The sequence below is a fragment of the Cheilinus undulatus genome, linkage group 7, assembly GCF_018320785.1.
Source record: "Cheilinus undulatus linkage group 7, ASM1832078v1, whole genome shotgun sequence".
NCBI classification, from domain to species: domain Eukaryota; kingdom Metazoa; phylum Chordata; class Actinopteri; order Labriformes; family Labridae; genus Cheilinus; species Cheilinus undulatus.
In genome coordinates, this window is record NC_054871.1 from 6,020,515 (window position 1) to 6,045,439 (window position 24,925).

The window sequence follows — 24,925 nt, forward strand, 5'->3', positions numbered from 1 at the left end:
AACTCACTGCTATTCTTTGTTCTTCTTTTAACAAAGAACTGTCGACAAATTCTGATAAAACTGGCACTTTAGCAGCATCCACACTAATCTCTTCCGCCTTATCTGCAATGGCCTCTTGTTGCTGCTTGCTTCATGACTCCGCCGCGCCTGTTAAAGTACTGCCCCTCATCGCTGATTGGTCCTGTCACTTTCAAACCGGTGGTGACCATGGTGTTACTGTGTTTGATTCTGACCTGAACCGCATAGAGAATCTATGGGATATTGTCAAGAGGAAGATGATAGACACCAGACCCAACAATGCAGATGACCTGAAGGCCGCTATCAAAGCAACCTGGGATTCCATTACACCTGAGCAGTGCCACAGGCTGATCGCCTCTATGCCACGCCGCATTGATGTAGTAATTCATGCAAAAGGAGGCCCAACCAAGTATTGAAGGCTAAGAAATGAACATACTTCTCAGAAGCCTGACATTTCTGTTGAAAATATCCTTTTTTTTAATTGATCTTATGTAATATTCTAATTTTTTGAGATACTGAATGTTGGGTTTTCTTATCTGTAAGCCAAAATCATCAACATTTCAAGAAATAAAGGCTTGAAATATTTCACTCTGTGTGTAATGAGTCTATATAATATATGGATTTACCTTTCAGAAAAGAGTGACAAAAAATATTGACCTTTTTCATGATATTCTAATTTTTTGAGATGCACTAGTATATTCACAGACAGGTCTTTGGTAAATAAAATAAATTCTTTAAGTAATCACTAGAGAATGTCTTCCCGAGTATTGTCACTTAAATGCTGCTCTGTGTGTGAAAAGTAACAGCTCATGTTGGCACAGACTTTCAGGCATGCCCTGCACATCACAACCCTCACCAATTTAAAGAGCAGCTTGGTTTGTCCTTCTGCAGCAAGTATCACTTGCCAAAATTGTTTTGGACCTTATTCTCTCTACCCACAGTCCTTAAATTACTTTAAAAATCTTTGCAGCAACTTTAAGAAACTTTTGGTATGATTTGAGCTTTCAACCTAAGTTAATGTTCTCCCACTATATGATAGATTAAAAAGTTATCTTGAATTTAGATTTTCTTCCTTTTTGAAAATGTAAACAAAATATAAAACCATCTATTTTGGTGTGCTGCAGTAAATCACAGTTGTCACAACCTGCACTGCACAAAAGGAGCCTGGGTCTGTTAAAGTTGCCAATGCTGTTGTGGCCACATAGCAGGTTAGGAAGGTATTAGTGTTCCAGAACAACTGGACCGAACAATTGCACCTACTTATTAAGGCACATGCTTCTAGCGTTAATTTTAAATCAAAATATCAGGTCCCAAAAGTCAAGGACACATAATTTCATGATGGAGGATGTGTTATCAGAAAAATGAGAAATTAAACTTTAAGTAAAGTCATCATGGTTTTATGTCATTGAAAACACAGTTTGACATTAACTGAGGTATTCTCACTTTATTTGGTGATGAGAATGGAGTGCAAAACATGAACAGAAACTTAAAATCTTCAGCACATTCTCTCAGTAATATTAGGATATTTTAGGACATGCTGATCAGTCTAAGCAGAAACAGTTGAGACTAAATCATAATGCAGAGCCACAACTTCCTTTGAAAAAGCCTCTAAGTTATTAATAAACTATCACATGTGATTAGCATAACCACCTTGACTGGGACTGTCCTCCACAGTAACAATGAAATCCACTCATTTAGTGTCTTTAGATTAGATAAGCAGACAAACATGTGAAAGCCAGTGAAGCAGAAACTGAGAGTGGCACTGAAAACGTGAAAATAAAGTGATGACAGATAAAGATGAAGATTTCACAGACATAAGAGAAAGAGCAGTTCAGTTGGAGATAGAAAAGTTGGTTTATCTTTTCACAGGCTGGACACAGGATGGCTGGAAGCAGGTGAGCTGGAGCTGCATGCTGCTTTTAAACTTGTTCAGCAGCTCTTCCAACAACCTGGAGGATTAAACAAACAGGACATTAACCCACGAGCAGAATCATGATATTTTCGAACCTGAGTTCTATTTGTTTTATTTAGATCTAAATATCTATCAGATCTAAAAAGTTTGAGAACTTCTGCAAAAGACTGATTAAGTTTGCAGACATGAGACATGCAGTGATGTCCTCTACTTCATGCCTACATGCAAAAGCCCCAACTTCTTGCCTTTCTCACCGGGGCCTTGTGTAATTATAAAGAGCAATGATAGCTATGTATGATGTCAAAGATGCATCTGAGGCTGGAGATTAAGTACTTTACAGGTGATATAGGCTAAATTCACAGCTGATATAAGCTGATATTGCAACTGATAAAAGAGGCAAAATACGCTGATTTTCTAGGTGATGCAGGAACATTTTTACAGGCCAATTTTACAGCTGATTAAAAAGGCTAAATAATAATTTTACAGACCATATAGGCTGATTTAACAAGCAATGTAGGGCAACTTTACGGGTGGCTGATATTGGTGCTGAATTTGAAGGAAAAAATGGACAGATTTAACAGATGATATAGAAACATTTCACAAGTTATGTCAGCTGATTTTTATAATTGACACAGTCAGATTTAAAAGGCAAAATCATCTGATTTACAGACAATTTAAAGCCAATTTTACTGGCAAAATTGGCAGATCTCTTTGGGGGCATTAAAGGCAGATTTTACAGCTGGTTTTACAGCTTATATTCACCAATTTTACAGCCAGTATAGGCTGATATTTACAGCAAATATAGTCTGTCATTACAGCAGATTTTTACAGGTGATATAGGTGGGGTTTACATGCAAGATAAGCTGATGTTACAGGCAATATGAGGCGATATTAACAGCTGATAAAGGCAAACATCTACAGGTTATATAAGATGATATTTAAAGCTGACACAGGCCAACATTTACAGGTTATATAGGATGATATTTACAGCTGAAACAGGCCAACGTATACAGGTTATATAGGATGATATTTATAGCTGATACAGGCCAACATTTACAGGTTATATAGGATGATATTTACAGCTGAAACAGGCCAACATTTACAGGTTATATAGGATGATATTTATAGCTGATACAGGCCAACATTTACAGGTTATATAAAATAATATATATAGCTGAAACAGGCCAACATTTACAGGTTAAATAGGATGATATTTACAGCTGATACAGGCCAACATTTACAGGTTATATAAAATAAGATGATATTTATAGCTGAAACAGGCCAACATTTACAGGTTATATAGGATGATATTTATAGCTGATACAGGCCAACATTTACAGGTTATATAAAATAATATATATAGCTGATACAGGCCAACATTTACAGGTTATATAGCATGATATTTATAGCTGATACAGGCCAACATTTACAGGTTATATAAGATGATATTTATAGCTGATACAGGCCAACATTTACAGGTTATATAGCATGATATTTATAGCTGATACAGGCCAACATTTACAGGTTATATAAGATTATATTTACAGCTGATACAGGCCAACATTTACAGGTTATATAGGATGATATTTACAGCTGACACAGGCCAACATTTACAGGTTACATAGGATGATATTTTTTATCTGATATAGGCCTAAATTTACAAGTAATATAGGACAATATTTACAGCTGATATAGACAAACATTTACAGGCAATATAGGCTAATATTTACGGCAGATATGAGCAGTTATTTACAGTCAATTTATTGGTTGTAAATATCATTAGGTATTCTATATTTAAAAACTGCTGTTACCAATAATTCACTTTTTAAGCTAATGTCTGCAAATACTTACATACTGATAACAACATAAACATACTATCGGGTTGATGCAGCAGTAGACATCTTTTATATTTTGAAAGATAAAACAACAGTTTTATAAAATGGGGTGTGGTGCATTTAAAAGAATGATGTAACAGCTAACTCTTGTTTTAAAAGACGCATCTTAATTTCAGACACAAGTTCTGTCTTGGTAATGATTCTTTTAATAATGTGATCAGAATTTGGGATTAGGGATTACACTGACATCCACCACAGCCCGGCTCATGTTTGCAGACTAAAACAACCAACTCAAAACTTTTGGTATGAATTTGACATTGAGTCCCTGAGACATCTCAAGATAGTGAACAGGCCTAAAACTAACCGAATTACCCTTAAGAGAAGGATAAATAGAAATGGCAGTCACTATTTTTGATAGCATAGCCAGTGAGACTCACTTTTTATCAGCTCCACTGTGCAGCTGAGGAAGGCCCTCCAGAGCTAGTTTGAAGCTGGCACTGAAAAATAAGATATTTAAAAACTTGACTTTGACAGATCAATTGATGCTTAAATACAGAAAATACAGTTTAGTTTGCATGCATATCTGCTAAACATGAACTATGACCTCTACATGAACACACAAACACCACGGTGCATGTACACAGCAGAACCAGATTACTTTCACTTCCTTTCCAGGACCACCAAGTAACATAAATAGGGATTGTTGTAGGGATGTGTGACTGTTAAGATTTATGTCAGTGACACTTGCTGTCATAAATCACTAGGCATATACACTATGCCAGTTTCTGTGTGATTGTGCGTGTTACACTTACTTGCTTTCAGTGTTCAGGAATGCGGCTACGGCGTCCCGCAGAGCACATAGTTCAAGTCGAGCCTGAAGATGAGATAGGGGAAAAATTTGTTGCAGTGAAGATGAAATCAGCTTGAGATCATCAACTGTCATCAGTTGTCAGTTTGGGCAGAAATCTGGTGTTATCAGAAACAAAGGTAAAACCCCGACCAGTGTGGCGGTTGGTATGAGTCAGGGTCCTATTATGAGTGAGTGTTCGTGTGAGTGTTTACCTGCAGGGCTCCATTTTTACTGAAGGACGACACACATTGCATAAGGCGACACATTTCATCCGCAACCGACTCAATGATTCTGGATAAAACCCGAGGAACCAGGTCCTTGGAGACGGTGAAGACCTGAGACAGAGAATATTAGTGATAAAACAGTAAATTTAAAAAGAGGCTGGCAGAACAAAGGAGAAAAAAACTGACACTGCAAGTTGGAAATTTAGGAAAATTAGAGCTTATATTTGTACCTCAGCATGAACTGTGATGATGTTGACCAGAGCTTCCTTCAGGTAGTTCCTTACACCTAAAGGGAGAGACAGCACATGAACTACAGTCCAGGTACACAAACGATGAGATGCTTAAAAGGAAGCAAGTATTTCAAATTCAGATTATCTTTATTGTCTCAAGAGGGGAAATCAATTTTGCAGCAGGAGCTCACAAAAGACAAAATACACAAGGAAAATATCAGAAGTACAAGACTCAACTAAAAGTAAAAAAAAAAAAGACACAATGTAAAGAACAATGTACACAAAATCAACAATAAAATCATAGCAGGGCTCATACTGAAAATGGAATTTACTACCAAGTAATGCAAAGTGCCATGTGAGGATGTGTAAAAGCAATAAGAGTGAAAAAAGACAAAGAGCAACCTAAGGGCAAAATGCCATTAGGCAAATGAGTTGCACTGAAATGACAGGCTGAGTACAAACTCACTCTGAAGTGGATGATCTGCACTCCCACCTCTCTAAATAATAAAAATTTATGACAAACCTCTTACATCCCACTTCTACTGGATAACCCCTAACTTTCCATCCTCATTGTTCAATGTCTTCCAATAGATCTGAATGTCTAACCTTGACTACTGCCATTTCCGCTAGACAGGCGACTTCGAGAAAACAGTTCATTCATGACAAGCTGCAGCATCCAAAACTGCAGATAATGCAAGTGTTATTAAGTGAGACTTTTCCTTTTCCATTGCAAATACTTTTAATGATGGAATGATTTTCTTTCAAGAGAAAAAAAGACTGTGATAAATGTAAATCCTGGAAGTACTGCTGAATGGTATCTCACCTTTTAGTCGTGATGTGCACAAGCACAGCAGTCACATACCAGGATGTGCAATGATAGTTACGTGACTTAAAGCATAGCATGCTTACACTTGTGTTTTGTTTGATGAAAATCATCAGTTTTTCTCATTTCCTTGACTGAGCTACAATATCACCATCAGTAGTCAGAGAACTGACCTATGTGTATGCAAAGCCTGTGCTCTTGCATGTAACATTAACACTTCAGGCGATGCTGCAGCCGTCACAGATACACCAGCATGACACTCAGAATCATGAATCAGAATCATTTCCTCTCGCTGCACCTTGTCCTGGTGCTTGTAAATGTTGTGGGCACAATCTGTTAATAACAAGAATATGCCACTAGTTGTTTACGTTCCAGCTCTAGGTGTGTATTGCATTGTGTGAAAGTCACAGCAGTTTAACACAGTGAACTTCTGTCTAATTAGAAGTTACACTCAGGGGGAGAGCATGTAGAAAACTAGGTTTGAACATTGTTAGAAATGGCTGCGGATGTTTAAGTAACACAATAACAAGCAACAAGCTTATTTGTAAAGTTTACAAAGAAATGCACCGCTCCATGGAGAGAGAAGGTGGATTTTATCTATCTATCTATCTATCTATCTATCTATCTATCTATCTATCTATCTATAGATATAGATATATATGTATATGTACACCTCTTTAATAGTAAAGAACACCAGGTTTCTCTTGCAAAAAGAGAGGCTGAGTAGACAGTCTGGTAGGTATTGAACTTTTGAAACTTCATTCAAAATATTCAGGGCTCACAGTGGGCCTCCGCAAGTCTGTGGTGCCCTAGGCAACCACCTGTAGCTGATGGAACACTTCTTGAATTCAATATTATTTAAGGCTGATCCGTAGTTTATACAGCTGAAAGGTATTTTCAATAACATTTATTTTTTATCTAACCTTCATTTAACCAGGATTTATTCCCTTTGAGTTTTTTGTTTCGACAGAAGAAACCCAGTTTCACCTTCAGTTTCTTTGCAAGACAATCAGTATGATAGTTAAAAGACAGATTTTCTTCTAACAAAAAGACGAGGTACTTACAGTTGAAACCAGAAGTTTACATACACTATATAAAAAGGCACATAAACTTTTTTTTCTCACTGTCTAACATTAAATCAGATTAAACTTTTCCTGTTTGTGGTCAATTAGGATTACCAAAATTATTTCTATTTGCTAAATGCCAGAATACTGAGAAAATAAATTTTTTTAGACAATTTTTATTACGTTCTTCAAAGTCAGAAGTTTACATACAGTAAGATTACTATGCCTTTAAACACTTTGGGAAAGCCCAGATGATAATGTCATGTCTTTGGAAGCCTCTGATAGGTTTATTGACAACATTTGTGTTGTGAGTGTGTGTGTGTGGAGTGGGTGTCTTTGTGTTTAAATGTTTCTGCATTGTGTTTTGGATTTATCTCTAATTATGATTTTGTGTTACTGATGATTGTATTTATGTTTTGTAAGGACCCCCTTGAAAATGAGATGATGCATCTCAAGGGGCTATCCTTGAAACAAACAAACAAACAAACAAACAAACAAACAAACAAACAAACAAACAAACAAATAGTTTGAGTTAATTAGAGGGACACCTGTGGATGTATTTTAAGGCACACCTGGAATACACTGCTTCTTTGTGTAACATCATGGGAAAATCAAAAGAAATCAGCCAAGATATCAGGAAGAAAATTGTGGACTTGCACAAGTCTGGTTCATCCTTGGGTGCAATTTCCAGATGCCTGAAGGTGCCACGGTCATCTGTTCAAACAATTATATGCAAGTATAAACATCATGGAAATGTCCAGCCATCATACCGTTCAGGAAGGAGACAGGTTCTGTGTCTAGAGATGAACGTGCTTTGGTCCGAAAAGTGCATCTCAACCCAAAAACAAAAGCAAAAGACCTTGTGAAGATGCTGGCTGAAGCTGGTAAGAGTGTGTCATTATCAACGGTCAAACGAGTCCTGTACCAACATGGGCTGAAAGGCCACTCTTCCAGGAAAAAGCCATTACTCCAAAAGAAACATAAAAAAGCCAGATTACAGTTTGCAAATGCACACAGGGACAAAGACCTTAATTTTTGGAGACATGTTCTGTGGTCTGACGAAACTAAAATTAAACTTTTTGGCCATAATGACCATCGTTAGATTTGGAGAAAAAAGGGGGAAGCTTGCAAGCCTGAGAACACCATCCCAACTGTGAAACATGGGGGTGGCAGCATCATGTTGTGGGGTTGTTTTGCTGCAGGAGGGACTGGTGCACTTCACAAAATAGATGGCATCATGAGGAAAGAACATTATGTGGAAATACTGAAGCAACATCTCAAGACATCAGCCAGAAAGTTAAAGCTTGGGCGCAAATGGGTTTTCCAAATGGACAATGACCCTAAGCATACTGCCAAACTGGTTACAAAGTGGCTTAAGGATAACAAAGTCAATGTTTTGGAGTGGCCATCACAAAGCCCTGATCTCAATCCCACTGAAAATTTATGGGCAGAGCTGAAAAGGCATGTGCGAGCAAGGCGACCTACAAACTTGGCTCAGTTACACCAGTTCTGCCAGGAGAAATGGGCCAAAATTCCTGCAAACTATTGCGAGAAGCTTGTGGAAGCATATCCAAAACGTTTGACCCAAGTCATACAGTTTAAAGGCAATGCTACCAAATACTAATGAAATGTATGTAAACTTCTGACTCTCAAGAAAACAATAAAAAACTGTCTAAAAAATGATCTCTCATTATTCTGGCATTTAGCAAATAGAAATAATTTTGGTAATCCTAATTGACCACAAACAGGAAAAGTTTAATCTGATTTAATGTTAGACGGTGAGAAAAAAAAAGTTTATGTGCCTTTTTATATAGTGTATGTAAACTTCCGGTTTCAACTGTATATGTTTGAACACATTTAATTGCCTCATTATTTAAGACAAAAATCTGAGCACTGCCTTGAACTTGTGATTTAGACCTTGAGAAGCGCATCATTTTGGTCTTGTTGGCATTAAGTATGAGTCTTAAAATCACAGAGGTTTCTCTGGACAACATTACAGGCTGCCTGTAGTTTGTTTGTTGCACTTTCAAAGGAAGGGGAAGATGCATACATCGCTGTATCGTCCACATTGAAATGAAACTGTGTGTCAGTAACATTTCTAAAAAGCTAGATAACTGACCATCAACTTTAACACTTTGCCGTCTGCCACTTAAATATTTAACAAACTACTGTAGTGCTGTTGGGGAAAACCCGATATCAGCCAGCTTCTGTAATAGGACAGAGTGGTTAACAATATCGCTGGCCTTTGATAAATCTAGAAAAAGTACAACACAATATTCTTTAGAGTCAATGGCATGTATGATACCCTTTATAACCTTGTTAGCAGCAGTGACTGTACTATGTTTCTTTCTGAATCCAGACTGCAGCTCAACTCAACTCAACTTTATTTATTTGTATAGCACCTTTCATACATAAGGCATGTGGGCCAAAGTGCTTTACAAAGGAATAGATAGACAACAATGATCAATAAAAACAAAAGACAGCAAAAGACAGTAAGGAACAGAATAAGACAAACTGAAGAAATAGAGAAAGGAAAAACTAGAAAAGAAAAATTAAACAGTCATTAAAATGCAGCCATAGATTTAAGAAAACAAACAAACAAACAAAAAAAAGCTGGTTTAAAATGCCATTTTGTAAAAAAAAAATCCCTGTAACTGGTTATAGATCAACGCTTTCAACAGTTTTGCCAAGACAGAGTTTGGATATTGGCCTATAGTTATTTGGGCTAGAGCAGGGGTGTCACACTCAATCACAGCAGGGGCCGGATTCTGAAATTGGGTCTAACCTGAGAGCCTAACAGAGTCAATGTTTAACCATAAAATGACAACCTTATGTTCACCAGAAATGAACTATGAGGGTAAAAAACGTGGCACTGATGATAAATAATTAAAAAAAAAAAAAAAAAAGAAAGTGATATGATGATGATAAATGAAAGGTGAACATGATAAGTTAAAAACTCAAAATCTGAGATAAAAAGTAAAACTTATAAGTTTAAATGGTAAAAACCTGACGTTTAAAGTCAAAATAGGCTAATGTTTTCAAAAGGCAAAATATGAAATAGAATACTGAAACCGTTAATTTTAAAAGTCAAAAACTGAGATAAAATTCAAAATCATTATTTTTAAAAGTGAAGATATGAGGTAAACATCGAAATCATGAGTTTCAAACATCAAAATATGAAATAAAATTAAAAAATCATAAAACTTTAAGGTTAAAAAATGATATAAAAGTGAAATTTAGGAGTTGAAAAAGGTCAAATCATGTGATAAAAGTCAAAATCATGATTTTAAAAGGTCCAAAAACTGAGATAAAATTGAAAATAGTGATTTTAAATGGTAAAAAAGTTTAGATTAAAAGTCAAAGTTAGGAGTCGAAAAAAGGCCCAAGCATGAAATGAAAGTCAAAATCATGACTTTAAAAGGTCAAGATAGGATTTAAATTTTAAAATTATTAATCCAAAAGGTAAAAAATATGAGATAAAAAGCAAAATTCATGAGATGTAGGCCTAAAGGTTAACATATGAAATAAAAAGTCAAAACCATAACTTTTGGTCACAACTGGGAGATGCAAAATTGAAAATATATAATATCATTGAAAACATGAATTTCTTTCCCATGTTCCTGGCTTTTTTTTATTAAATTATTTTTACTGTTTACTTAATCTAATTTTTATGACTCAACAAGGATATTTTAAATCATCAAGGTTAAGTTTACATTTTTATACTGGAGGAAATCTGCAGACCTCATACTGGTGGGCCAGTTATAATAAAAATACCTTATGATCTGGTGGGCTGGGCTTAACTGTACCATGGGCTGGATTTGGCCCCTGGGCCTTGAGTTTGACACCCGGGGGCTAGAGGGATTACCAGCTTTCAAAACAGGGGTGACAAAAGCAGCTTTCCAAATCTTTAGTATTGTACCATTTTCCAATGTCAGGTTGAAAATACATGTCAAAGACTTGGCTACAATTTCAGCAGCAATTCTTAAAAAGGATGGGTCTAGGCCATCAGGACCAGCTGATTTCTTAACATCAAAGATTTACAATTTATCATAAACTTCACATTGTGCATCCACTGCATTTATCAGGTGAAATATCTTTTCTTTAATTAAAAATTATATAGCAGAAAGAAAAAAAATCCCAAAGACAGCTTTTTAAAATATCATTTAGCCCTAACAGAAGGTTTAAAGATTTAAAATATGTGAAACAACCAAAGGCCTACTAGCGAAAGTAGTGAAACTGGATCTTTAATGTCTTACTGCGCCCACACATCAACTACAAGCACAACAAGTGAAAGTATCAGATCCTGGATCTGTGGTTTACTGTCCAAAATGTTCCTGTTTCACATGTGGCCCAAACACACAAAGTCACAGCGGCAGGAACTAACCAGAAGAACTTTCGATCAGTACAGCCTTTAAAAAAACAGGTAATAACATGCATTCACCCAGGGCTCTCACACACATGCTGACATTTTGCTTTACATCCTGTGCTAAGGAAAACCACAAAAACGCACACAAGTTTCACCTGGGTCTGCATATGGTGAGCAAAAAGTCAAACATTAGACGTGAAGACACAATGCTGCTGCTGCTGCTGTACACCCACAGCTGAACATAAAGGCCAGGACACTTTTAGGGGATCAAACTCTGTGGTGTTTACAGTAAGTCTGCAAAGATCTGTACTTCACACGCAGACAAGAGAACCACAACAACACAGATCACAGCAATCACATCGAGTTCACTCCCCACACGACTTAGACCCATTTCTGATATTACACAGGTCAGTTTTTGGTTGCTGCTGGTAATTTCCCCCCTAATCTCACACAAACATCACATCTTTTTTTCAATCCTGACACAGAAAAATTGAATAAAACTTTGGACTGAGCATGCTCAGAGTGACACTACTGTACCTGTAGGTGTCTGACAGTCCCTCCAGTCAAAGTATCCTGCATAGATCCCGGGCTCCAGAGAGCCTGCGATGGGGTCAGCTCGTTGCTCAATGTAGGCATCAAACAGATTTCTGTCTAGCTCTCGTACGGCATCCACGCTCACCTGGTAGAGTAAATACACATGATGTTAACATTCAGTATCCAGTTTTATTCCTTAATAACACAGCTCTTCCATTCCAGAGATAAAACACATACCAAACACTTATTTGTTTCATAGTCTACTGTGTTTTTAATCCTAACTTCCTGTTTACTAAATTGCTGTACATATTCAATTTCTTTAGTTTCATTTAATTTGCACCTTTACACCAAGACAAACTCATCATACAGGATCCAAACCTACAATTCTAACTCTTTTTAGTCTTAGAATGGGAAAAAGTTCATTTTTAAGCTGCAGAAAAGAACAAAAACATGCCAAAAAAGAAAGAAAGCAAATAATCATATACCTAAAAACCAGTTAAAGTATTGCACTGTTGCATAGACAGTTTTGTGCATTCCTAGAAAAAAGCGCATGCCTGCGACGTCATATATTTTGTTACTCTGATTGGCCTGTAATAAATGTGACAGACACAGCATTGGTCCAGTCACCCTCCTAGTTCTTCTGCCCTTCCCAAACATCGTCTATGGATCGTTGTCCAGATGGGTGTGAAATACATCCCACACTATTGTTATGTGAAACAGTCTATCTGGTGTGTCGGTTTAAAATGACTGTATGACTGGTTAATACCGGATCAAAACAAACTAGAAATTCATATTTATTAGGGTAGTCTCAACAACTGAATCTTAATCGTTGATTATGTTAGTAGCTTGTATTCAATAGATATTGAGTTTTTAGTTCATAGTAATGTATGATGGAAGGGTTCACTAAACCAAGAGCTTTTTTTCTTTTTTTTTAAAGGCTTATTTTTGGGCATTTTGTGCCTTTATTTGATACAGGAGAGGATAGTGGATAGAGTTTGAAACAGGGAAGAGAGCGGGGAGAGACATGCAGTGAAGGGCCTCAGGCCGGATTCGAGCCCGGGCCGCCTGCGTACATGGGGCGCGCGTCTTATCCATTCTGCCACCTACGCCCCAACAGCTTCTGAAAATGATTTCAATAATACATAAATTTTACATTAACACTGTTTGTCCCTGGCTGTTTAATGTAACTTATTAATAAATCAAATCATAGGAACACAAGTTTTCTGCAGCGGTGGCCGAAAATGACAATGGCTCATGCTTGTGTGTCTGGGATCAGCAAATAAATATAGAAGAGGACCAGTCATGGCTAAGCAGCTGAAATCAGCTGATTCTGGTCTCAAGTCAGCATGTGTGTGCATATCAATAATGAAGCCTGCCAGATGTGAAATCACAGCAACATCCAACTGTCTTCCTGAACTAGTTAAAAACAAGAACAACAAACAACCATGACCTTCATAAGTAGCAGAGGATCTATACATATAAAATTATAGGACAAATTATAGAGTATTGATATTGATATTTTCTCTTTGCAACAGTCAGACTGGATGATTGAGCCCTGGGTTATCTTAAATTAGAACAAGAAATGCTTTGTACTCAAAAGAAGTGTTAACTGGGACATCATGACTTAACATGGTTGACTTTTAACCTTTAGAGTCAAAAATGTCATAGCTTCATTTTTTTTAAATTTATCTTTGTGATAGGTCATGATAATCACATGAAATCTTGAGTTATACAATTTTACAAGGTCACAGCGAGCATGAAACTTGACCTTTGAGTGTCAAGTCAAACCACTGTGTTTAGTCTAAGTGTGCATTTGTTTCTAAAGTTTTAAAATAAACTATAACACCATTTTTTGACATGATAATATAGACAACAGGATTTTAAGGTGTTATTATGACTCCATAAGAACAATATTTTTCAAATATACAACAGGAGACTAATAACTTCAATGGTAAATTGTCTATTTAAGCAATAAATGGCTTAAATGCTGCCATCATCAGAGAAAGAAAATAGACTTTGCATTCTTTTACAGCTAACTGCAGTAGGAACAAACACCTTTACTATTTTAAATCTTTGCAGTTAGCTTAATAAACAAAGATTAAAATCTAGACTTACTCTCCCCACACGTTTCCTTTTAAAACACAAACAAGAAAAATAAAAGTCTTGATTAATCCTTTAAAGGAAATGACTTGTTTTTACTGGAAAATCAACCAAGCACTTCTTTGCTTTGTGATTCAGCCGTTAGTCATTGTGCGCATTTGTGTGTCAGTGTCTGTGAAGAAGAGAAAGGAGTGAAAATGTGGAACCGAGCATCTAAGACAATGACCTTTACGTTAGACGAGTCATATCTCTGCTCAGAAGAGAGCAGAGACCTTCAGCGTCTCTCATTGACTTTGTTTTAATGACAGCACCTTTCTCAGCAACTGCTTCTTCCCATCTAAACTTCTAGCTATTCTTTCTTACTGTTTGTTCTTATGGTAAGAAATAGAGTGTTATGCTGACCCGTGTGATCTTCTCTGTGCCCGTGAGGCCGTGTTTCTCAAAGTGATCGGCCAAGTTTAGGAAGGTGTGTCTCTCCAGGTATTGGCAGTTACTGAGGATGATGAGTAAACGCTGCTCCTGTGAACACAAAAGTACAAGTTTACTCTTGGGGAGGACTGCAAAAGACATATTGCATTCCTAGCACATGTATTCAATAATTACTGGTGATTAGTTGGTCAAATTTGCCGGCATATAACCTGTTTAAATCATTTTTTTACTCTTTCACCCAAACTTTCCACTACTTTTTGCAAAAACTGTGTTCATGTTTCTTAATTGTCTAATCATGCAATCTTTTTGACTTTCACACAAATATTCTGACTTTGAAAAACTGCAGATTAACTTCAGTTAACTAACCTTAATTTGTATCAAACATTTTTTATTACCAACTGCCATACTGTTGTAAAACAGTTAAGTTCCTGAAAAGCAGCACGTTATCATTAATTGGCGGTAGAGAAACTTGTTTCATATTTTCAGTATCCTTAAACAGGCAAGTCTGAAGTTTGTATCTATTAAATCACATAACACAGTATCTCTGAAAAGTAAAACTGTCTACATCAGACCACCCACCCTGCAAAGTAAGGCATGCTGTCTATATCATTAGGAGGATCAGACCCTACCAGACAGAGCACGCCACACAGCTCCTGGTTCCAGCTCTTGTAATACTGTGCATCGACTACTGCAGTCCTTTACTGGCAGGCCTTCCTTCATGCACATTTAAAACCTCTGCAGAATGCAGCAGCATGTCTGGTCTCACTGTTCATCTCGCTACCCTGGCTTCCAGTTGCACCTCAGCTCAAATTCAGTACCCTACTTCATAATTACAAAACAGGAACAAAAACTGCTCCAGAACACCTGGAATCTCTCATCCAGGTCTACACTCCCTTCACGCTACGCTCTGCCAGTGAGAGGCATCTAGTGCTACCATCACAACAGGGCCCTGAATCACAAGCTAGACTCTTTCCCTGGTGGTTTGATCTGCAGAGTGCCTGCAGAGTCCACCTTTAAGAAAAGCTAAAGACCCAGCCCCATTCTCCAGTGGTGGAATGAGTTATCTAACCCTTAAGTCCTTACCCCTCTGAGAAAGTTTTAGATTTAGATCCTTGTGAAGAACTCCACACTTCATAATTTGGTGCTAAAAATGATAGTGATGACGGTGATACTATTATGCTCTCATGTTTTTGATTTGCTGTTTTATTGCTTTGGTGACAAGGATTTGAACAACTTAAAAGAAACAGAAAAAAGGGGAAAACCCTCATTCTATACATGCTGTGCTTGCTTTGCTAATATCTACGCAGTTTCCTATATTGTTTTCCACATGACTCCCATGTCTAAAATGTTCCCCCTTTCTTTGTGTCTTCACTTTTCAAATTCGCTCAAATTTTTAAAGTCTTCTTAAAAGTTCTTCTCTTCTTCTTTTTTTTTTTTTTTTTAAAGAGTCTATAAAATTCCATAAAACACTCAAAAGATTTGACCAGTCATTTTCCTTAGGGTTGCAGAGCTCAGACCCAAAACTTTAGTGCTTAAAACAGAAAATTTAAAAACTGAAGATAAACAGATGAAGAGATTTTGGTCCTTAAAGCAGACTTTAAAGTTTAAGGAATGATGATGAATAAAGAAAGACTTCAGCTGACATCTATGTGTCGGTCCAGACTAAAACTCTACTAACTTATTTGTTATTTATTTGGCCAATATTAACAGCAAATACAGGAAGAATTCCATCTATTTATTTTAACTACCCATATTAATTATCTGCAGAGATTTTAATATCTGACAATACAGTACCGATCATATTGTTCATCCCTAATTTTTCCTCTAAGACACTTAACTTAGGGATGCAAAAAGCTGGATATTTGCTCATATCTGATATGCTGATATTTACTAACTCATTTTAGTCAATACTGATATTGATACTGATATATTAACATGTTGTTCTTTCATTGCAAAACGGCAAGCTGCACCTGTACTAGAGCTTAGCTGTTCCTCCTATTTTGACTTTTTTTGTAGTATTTTCCAACTATAGATACTCAGACATTCAAACAACTGAAATTATTTTCTTGGGATTGTTTGTATATTTTATGTAAAATGTATTTTAAAATCAAGAGTCAAACAAAGCTTCGTTTGCCTTTTTAGAGCTACAAACAGCACTGTGAGCAACTTCAGATCACTTCATAAAATGTGAACCTTTTTAAAGTAGCTTATAATTTTAAGTTAAAGCAAATTCTCCTAAATGAAAAACAGGTTTGACAGCATTGCAACCACTGCATCATCAATTTCTAACCAATTATATTAATGACAGTTCTGTGCATGTTTTGTGCAGATTGTAAAACAAAAATGTGACATCATCAGTGTTGGGGGTAACGCGTTACAAAGTTATCCATTGGAGTACTCAGATTATTTTTTTGGAGTAATGAGTAACGTAACGCGTTAGTTTTATAATTCAAGTAATCCAGTTATTAGTTACATTGTCATAAAAGTAATCCTTTACTGAAAGAAAAATCCCACATTTTCTCTCTCCTCCATGGCTTCAAAAAGAGCGAAAGAAAAAAGGAAGCTCCTTGAAGCATCTGCTCTCTTTGTCCTTCTCTCTTCCTGTAGTCACCTTGGCACATAATGCCATGCCAGTGGAAGGTAAACATTCTGTGCCATTACGCGCAGATTGTTAGCTTGTTGAACCAGAGAGATGACAGAGAGGACAGCATGACACTGTGGAATTATCCACAGTATAATGAATTTTTGGATAAAAGAGACAAGAACAGCATCCTGGTGAAATGTAAGTTTAAAAGCTCTGTTTGCTTTCATTCAATCAGCTGTGCAGTCATTTCAATTACGCACCGTTATTACGCACAGTGTTTGAGTGATTCTGTCTGCCTCTGCTCAGCTTGTTGTCAGATTGTGAGCATGTTAAAGAGCTGTAAAGGTTTTCCTGTCTGTAAGCGGTGTTCTCAGGCTGCAGAGATACAGATTATGGGCTGTAAATGACGCTGTACATTGACATTAGAGTCTGCACATTCAAATGCGGATGTGAGGTCTTTATCTGTTGTTTTAAAACTGATAAGTGGAACGAGTGGCTAAAGGGTTTTAATATTTAGTAACGTGAAAGTACTCTACGGTGTTAGTTTTAAAAGTAGGTAACACAGTAAAGTAACAAGTTACTTTTCTCAGTATGTAACGCAGTAATCTAACGAGTTAGTTTCAAAAGTAATGCGACCCAACACTGGACATCATAGTCAAAAAGATGCAGAAATTATTTGTTATTGATTGCTAATAGAGTCATCTTTAAGATGAACATATTTGAAAATACTCAAATGTATTTTTCTGTTGTTTAATTCTGTACATATTAGACATTACTGATGTCAAAATATCCCTTCAGAAAGTGCCATTGAAAGTTACTTCTTGCCAGGGTAACAGTTAAAATCTGACTCATTGTAGCAACAGATCAGATCAATTTTATCGTACAGAATACACAGTTATTCTCAGAAAATTTTTACAAGACAACTTACACATTCTTATTCCAACCAACACCATTTTCAATGTTAAGTGTACACAGCATTGTTATTTTTTTAACTTTTAAAAATACTTCTAAGTACCACAGTATGACAATTTGTGACACACCTTTGATGACTAAAGCACAAGGCAAATTATTTCCAAGATGTTGGAGGCCATTGGCCTGGTTGAAACTGCTAGATGCTAGCAGTTTTAAAATTAACCCCTTAAAGCCTGTGGTATCATATCTGATACATACTTTTATGATACCTCTTTCTAATCAATATGATCATAAATTACTAAAAAAACTTCTGAATACAATCTTAAAATGATAAAAATGCCCTCAAGTGGATTATCAGTTACCAAAAACACCTAATGTATCAAATGAGATACAAAAAATATATATGTTAAATTTTATGGAAATTTGGATACTTTTGGATTTCAGTAGAAAGTGAAATAAACATTTCAGTTCCAAAAAGTTAGAAATTTCTGGCAATAATTTGTGTTTTCAGGCTTTAAGGGGTTAACACATTCTGTTCTAGTTTAACAATGGGCTAAACCTTCCCTGAAAAGCTGCTTTTTTATTTGCAAAATCCTGAAAATGTTAACAAGTATCGGCCCCAGCCTTAGCTTAAGCACCTTCTCCTCCAACCACTTCTCAGAAAATGTCCATTTCCCTATCATTTACATGCACACATACTAGATCACATATTTGGCGTAAGAGCTGCAGACAGCAGGGCTTTCAGGATGCACTGAAAGCTCAACAGGCCAGAATGTCAGCAAGCAAGACTGGTGTCAGATCTGGTGGAGTTCAATCAGAGTCTCACTTATTAAAATGAAGGATACAAACAAAAGCAGAAAAATTAGGCTACAACCTTTGTGACAAATATAAAAATTGAAAAAAGCTACAGACCAGCTAACTTTAAAACACCTTAAATATTGCTTGATTGATTTATCAGCCTTTAATAGTTTTTAGACCCTGCAGACACCCTGCTATAGTTCAGACCTAAAACTTAAGTCCTTGGGAAACACATGAAGGAATAAGGATGCTAAGTAGGAATAAGGATGCTAAGTAGTATGGCTGTTGATTTGACTAAAAACTCTTCAGTTTTCACATCTTGCTCGGATTTACTGCTGATACAATGGTTGTAAATCCTGGCAGAAATTGTTCATATCTGCTAATACCGATATCATGCTTATAATGTTGTCGACTTCCTTAAATATCCTAAATACTACTTTCATAAATTAGACATTTTCACCCTCAAATAACTGGCTTCAGGTTTCTATCATTACATTTCTCTCAGATCACTTTTTAAACGCCCTTATTTGAAAAAGAAACTCTCATGTTGTGAATGTGAGAAACGTCCTCACTTCTTGAAATCGCTCTCTGATCCACATACTGTAAATGGTATCACTTTGTGGGATATTGTCTTATTACAGCCCCACCGGCATAAATGTTCCACATCTCTTTATTTGAAAGAATAATACACTTGAATTTACGCTCACATTGATGTGTTTTATTGTACTTGAGCGACACAAGCCCATAAACACTGACCGACATGATGACAGAAAAGTTAGCCTATATTTGATGACCACAAATGATATCGTTGTTGTCAGTAATTTGTTTTTCACATTGAAAAGAACATACAGACAAGATATGAGCCTTCAGTGGGTTGATGCACACCGATATCTATCTAGTTATGCCAGTCAGCTACAGCTTCTTTGTATTCTGTGGTTTGAGCTACAAGTTGCCCAACATTTGAGTAAATACCAGCCTTAACTCTGGTCATTTGCTCTCCGCAGCATCTGTCTGCTTCAACCCTGCTTCACATATTCGAGCTGGGGAAACCCCGTCTGCACCTTGCTCCATTTCCCTTTACCAGAATCACTCTACACCCTGCTTTTCCTCCTCCTCGTCCTCCTCTTCCTCCTCCCCTGCACTTAGCCTCCTTCATGAGTATCTCGAACAAGTTACAGGAAATGAGGACGTATCTGCGTCTCGTCCACAACCAGGAAACAGCCTGATAACATTCGGTGGTTTGTGAGTGACACATGTGTTTGTGTGGTTGTGTAGAGGAGAGAGCCCACGCTCTGGTGACGCTGGTCGTAGCCAGATGTGGGACTTCAGGTGTATTAACCCCAAACTGATTCAAGGAAATACTAAAAAAAATATATATATCACACTCACAGATGTTGGAGTGAAGCTTTCTTGAACCCCAGGAAACCGATCTGGAGAAGACAGATCCACTGACATGTTGCTGCACACAGAAGAGAGAATTTAGAGGTTTACAGTGAAGATTACCATGATCAAAGATGAAAAACTACCAAAAAAAAAAATACTCTAAAACTTACAGAGAGGTATCACCGTCTCTATCAGTCTTAGTGCGCAGCTGCTCCAAGCAGTTTATGAAAACCTGAGGTGAAGGAACACACAATAGAGTAAGTCATGATGTAAAAATAAATCACTGATTTCGTCCTAAAGGTGAGCATTCGTTGCAATTTAATTTGGTAACAGTGACTGAATAACAACAGTTAATGGTGCAGTGTTAAGAAGGAAAAACAAAGGCAGCAGACACAACAAACAAAACTTCTGCCATGTTCAAGCATCTTCTTAAAAATGATCTGTAAACACTGAGTTAGCACATTAGCCATAAAAAATTAATTATGAAGCGCGTGGACTTGTTGTGGCCAGAGAAAATTAAACAAGGTGGCCTGCTCATTCTGTGAAGTTTGACATAAAATATTTTTAGCAGCAGTTATTTCATGAGAGAGAGAATTTCCGAGTGGCTTGTCTTTTGTTTTTAAACTTCTAAAAAGGCTGTAATAATTAAGTATTAGTGTATTTATCTTATTTAAATCATTCTAACACATAAAACCTTAAAACACTGGTAAACCAATAAAAAAATAAACAAGTTACACTTTCCTAACACAATAATTTAAACAGCTCAGTGTAGGTTTAGGGAAAAGCCCTAGCCTTTTTAGTGTTTATACAGAAAATTTGCCATGAAATTAAATACTTTTTATGACCTTTTTCAAGACCATCTTGCTAATTTTTAAGACTCTATTGCATCTTGAATTTCTAACCAGTTACATTGGTGACAGTTCTGTGCATGTTTTGTGGAGATTGTAAGATAAAAATGTGACAACATAGTCAAGAAAATGCAGAAATTATTTGCTATTGTTTGCAAAAAAAAGCTTAATTTGAGATGCTAGCAGTGTTTACATTAATAGACTCTGTGCTGGTATTAGATGTGGCAAAAGCTTCACTGAAAATGGTGATTTTTATATGCAAAATCCTGTAAAATGTTAACAAGTATCTGCCCAAATCTTAGCCCCTACACGCTCTCTTCCAGTCACTCCTCAGAAAACGTCCATTTACCTATCATTTAATCGATGTTAGTATAGTGCCAGTCAATAACCAAAGTTATCTCAAGACACTTTACAAAAAGGGCAGGTCTGGAGCATACTCTCTGTTGTGGCCTATCATAACAGATCAGTGATATTAACAGACCATTAATATTATAATAAGACTATGCCCTATTATAATAAATACAAGCGTTTATTTATTATTAATAAATATTGCAGTGAAGTAGTGTTGCTCTTGGACTCAATGAATCTGTGTTAGTGAGTTGACCAAATGTTACCTTCATGATGCCGACGCTGAGCTCTGCAGCCTGGTCCTGGACCTGGTCCAACTGCAGCACCTGAGGAAGACACAGTGACATGTAACATGAAGGAAAGCTGTATGGTCCTTTTAAGGCTGTGTCTTATGATGTTTTCTGTTCAATCATCAATCAAACTTTATTTATATAGCACATTTCATACAAAGAAATGTAGCACTAAGTGCTTTAGAAACAGACAATAAATAAAAAGAAATAAAAGGACCCTACATCCCACCCAACCCTCTAACCAACCATCCCACAATCCATACACAATGTTAGCAAAAGACAAAGCTTGTGTACCGAGTACGTACTGAGGAAATGCCATCTTAAAGACTTATATTGAGGAAACACTGGAGGTGAGGTTAAAATGTGGAATAAAATATCATTAAATGAGATAAAAAAAATACAATCTAAATAAAAACATGCTCAAATAAAAATAAAAAACACTAAAAGGTAACTCAGAGAAATATGCTCAAATAAGAAAATAAAACACTTTAGGAGAACTTGGTGAACTATGACTAACAAGAGAATAAACTACTAAAAAATCATTCTGATGTTAAAGCAGAATAAGATAAAACTTTAATCACTAAAAAAGAATTAAGATGAGGATAATTACATTCAGGTAAAAGCCAGATTCAAAAGGTAGGTCTTGAGTTTGCTTTTAAAAACATTAAAATCAGGTGCTGCTCTCAGGTCTTCAGGTAAGCTGTTCCACAGACAGGGCTGTAGTAAAAAAAAAAAAAAAAAAAAAAAAAAAAAAAAAACAAGATGCCTCACCGTAAGTTTTAGTTCTAACTTTGGGGACTGTTAACAGAGAACTTCCTGAAGACCTGAGGGCTATACTGGGCTCGTAAGGTAAAAGCAAATCAGATAAATAAGAAGGACCAAGACCATTTAAAGGTTTGAAAAACAGTAAAACAATTTTAAAATCTATTCTAAAACAAACGGGTAACCAATGCAGAGACCTTAAAATCAGTGTGCTCTCTTCTGGTCTTTGTCAGCACTCGTGCAGCTGAGTTCTGGAGCAGCTGCAGATGTGAAATAATCTTTTTAGGGTGACCATAAAATGGTCATATTGAGGAGTTTTGTTTCTGTGTTCCACTTTCTTACTTTGACTTTCCTAGAAAGGATGAAGACTGGACATAAACTCATCAACAAAACCAGCAGCACTGTAAATTTTCCCTCTTGCTGAGCAAATTCTTCTCAGTTTCTTCTATAGATCACTGAAAAGAGGCTAATGACAATTTCAGGACTGCAATAAAAACAATTATTTTGATAATACTTAACCCTTTAGGTGCTTCATTTTACCTTAAGTTTAGTTTAATTATTATCCTAATCTGAAAAATCAAAAAGGGGCAGTGTGCAAGTTTTAATGATGTTGGTGTTTGCTCGAGCAGATTACTGATACAACATTTGCATAAAAACAGTTGACAGCAACGAAAACGTGTTTCTGAATGAACCAAAGTTCCCGATCATAGCAGGATAACTGTTTTAGTATTTCCTTACATTTATTTCTCCTGGTTTGATCTCCAGTGGCTCTTTGAGCGACTGAAGCATCTGGACCATGCATTGTTCAAACTGTGCAGGCTATAAGGAAGAGACAAAGAGAGCAAAACACAGAGATAGTTAACACTGCATCCTGAAAACTGTCCTTTAATTTTTGATTGCATCATATGGAGAAAGCATGCAACCTCAAAAGAATATTAAAACAAAAAAATATAATCAGATTTCTTGCATTTTTGTTACTTGGCGGGAAATCACCACTTGGTAGAAAGAATAAAAGTATAACATGCCATTTACTGTCATGCTTTTTGGCAGAAACAAAGGTCAAACAACACTGATGATAAGAAAGTGAGAATGGTAATCAGTAGTGCCAAACTGATACAGATTTGTATCTTTGGGCCTGCATATGTGACGTGAGTGACCATTTGCGATGTCTATCATTTCTCTTTGCTGATTGATGCAATAACACATCCTTACCAGGCTAGTGATGCCTTCATTATCTACAACCCAGTCCTCCTTCTCTGCCAGCCGCTTCACATCTAAGAGGAAGAAAAAAAAAACAATAAGACAAACAACAACACCTGAACAAGCCCTACAGTTTATTGAACTCTAAGGAAAACCTTTATTTCTAATGAAAGTATTTAACCGAATTAAAGGTTTCTGAAGGAAAACCACAACAAAATATATAATCGTAGCTCCACCAATGTGAGTGTGAGGGAAGTTAAGTGAAAACCAGTCACTCTTCTCAAAATGACCATGGTTACCACAAGTGAAACTGAATATGTCTGGTTTTAGTCTCATTACACTTTCCTCATTTGTACCCTGGAAGCTGTGTGAGCTAAAAGGTGACAGTTAAAGACAGTCATTGTCAAAAACTCAAAGAGATGGCAGGAAAGCTGATAAGTGTCTTTTACTATTCAAGCTGCAAAAAAAGAAATTACTGTGTTACAAGTCCTTACAACTTGCATGCATGAAATATGCAGTTATCTGCCCTATAGATGAACTTTTCATGCTGTTTGCATCATGTTGTATATCTTTCTTCTTTTAGATATCTGACTGTTTTATATTTTAATGACTGAATGTTGCTGAATGTCATATCTCTCTGTAAATGTTCTTAATGTAAAATTTCTAACTCCACACAGCACTTTGAGTTGTAATTTTTGTACATAAAATTGGAATGTTGTATCTTAATGACGGCTTAAAAATTCTTTTATCTGCAATGGCAACACCCATTTTCAATCATCATGCAATCCTGTGGTCATGACTTAAGTGCAAAATGCTCTCAGCATCAGCTTTTTTTGTCACTGTACTGAGTGTTTTTAAAAAGGATACATTTTTAATAGCATATACAGGGATGATGCACAATTTTAAACATTTAATTTAAGACTTTGAGACCCGAACTGATTAAAAAATTAACACATGGTGTGAGACTTCTCTGAACAGCAAACCAGGACTGAATTTTCTATTTCAGAACTGTTTCTGAAACACTAAAAGGTATAGGACAAAGAAGTCCTTTGGTCATAAACGCCCAAGTGTGATGATTCCATGATTCCAGCACATTTAAAGCCTCTTTTCTCTGAATAAACTCTACACTGATACACAGCAGTACAAGAATCTTTAATCACAGTGATTAATATTTAATGGGGGGGGGGGGTGTCTACCTGTAATTGCAACAAGGCAATTCAAAATGCTTCACACAGGACATTAAAATACAATGACAAAGAAACAGAATAGAAACATGTTAAAAGAAAAATTCAAAAAATGATAAAAACAGCAAATAAAAACCACAAAAAGATAAAAACAGAGATATTAAAGTACAAGTTACAGTGCAGAGTTGGAGTGAAAATAGAAATATTAAAAGTGATAGTGTTTTAGTCAAA

General features: G+C 36.3%; 1 protein-coding gene across 2 annotated transcripts in view; it reads right to left on the bottom strand.

Moving 5' to 3' along the window:
* Positions 1 to 1,447: 1,447 nt before the first annotated feature.
* exoc2 (exocyst complex component 2) overlaps positions 1,448 to 24,925 on the bottom strand; it is a 100,956-nt gene continuing 77,478 nt past the window's right edge. For both annotated transcript variants that reach the window (XM_041791689.1, XM_041791688.1), the window contains exons 17-28: positions 23,523 to 23,584; positions 23,049 to 23,129; positions 21,525 to 21,584; positions 20,233 to 20,294; positions 20,069 to 20,138; positions 14,359 to 14,475; positions 11,860 to 12,001; positions 5,070 to 5,125; positions 4,828 to 4,950; positions 4,578 to 4,639; positions 4,203 to 4,262; positions 1,448 to 1,967 (exon numbers count right to left, since the gene is read on the bottom strand). In XM_041791689.1, coding sequence (XP_041647623.1) covers positions 1,874 to 1,967; positions 4,203 to 4,262; positions 4,578 to 4,639; positions 4,828 to 4,950; positions 5,070 to 5,125; positions 11,860 to 12,001; positions 14,359 to 14,475; positions 20,069 to 20,138; positions 20,233 to 20,294; positions 21,525 to 21,584; positions 23,049 to 23,129; positions 23,523 to 23,584 — 989 coding nt within the window. In that variant the 3' untranslated portion in view covers positions 1,448 to 1,873. The remainder of the gene's footprint in view (positions 1,968 to 4,202; positions 4,263 to 4,577; positions 4,640 to 4,827; positions 4,951 to 5,069; positions 5,126 to 11,859; positions 12,002 to 14,358; positions 14,476 to 20,068; positions 20,139 to 20,232; positions 20,295 to 21,524; positions 21,585 to 23,048; positions 23,130 to 23,522; positions 23,585 to 24,925) is intronic.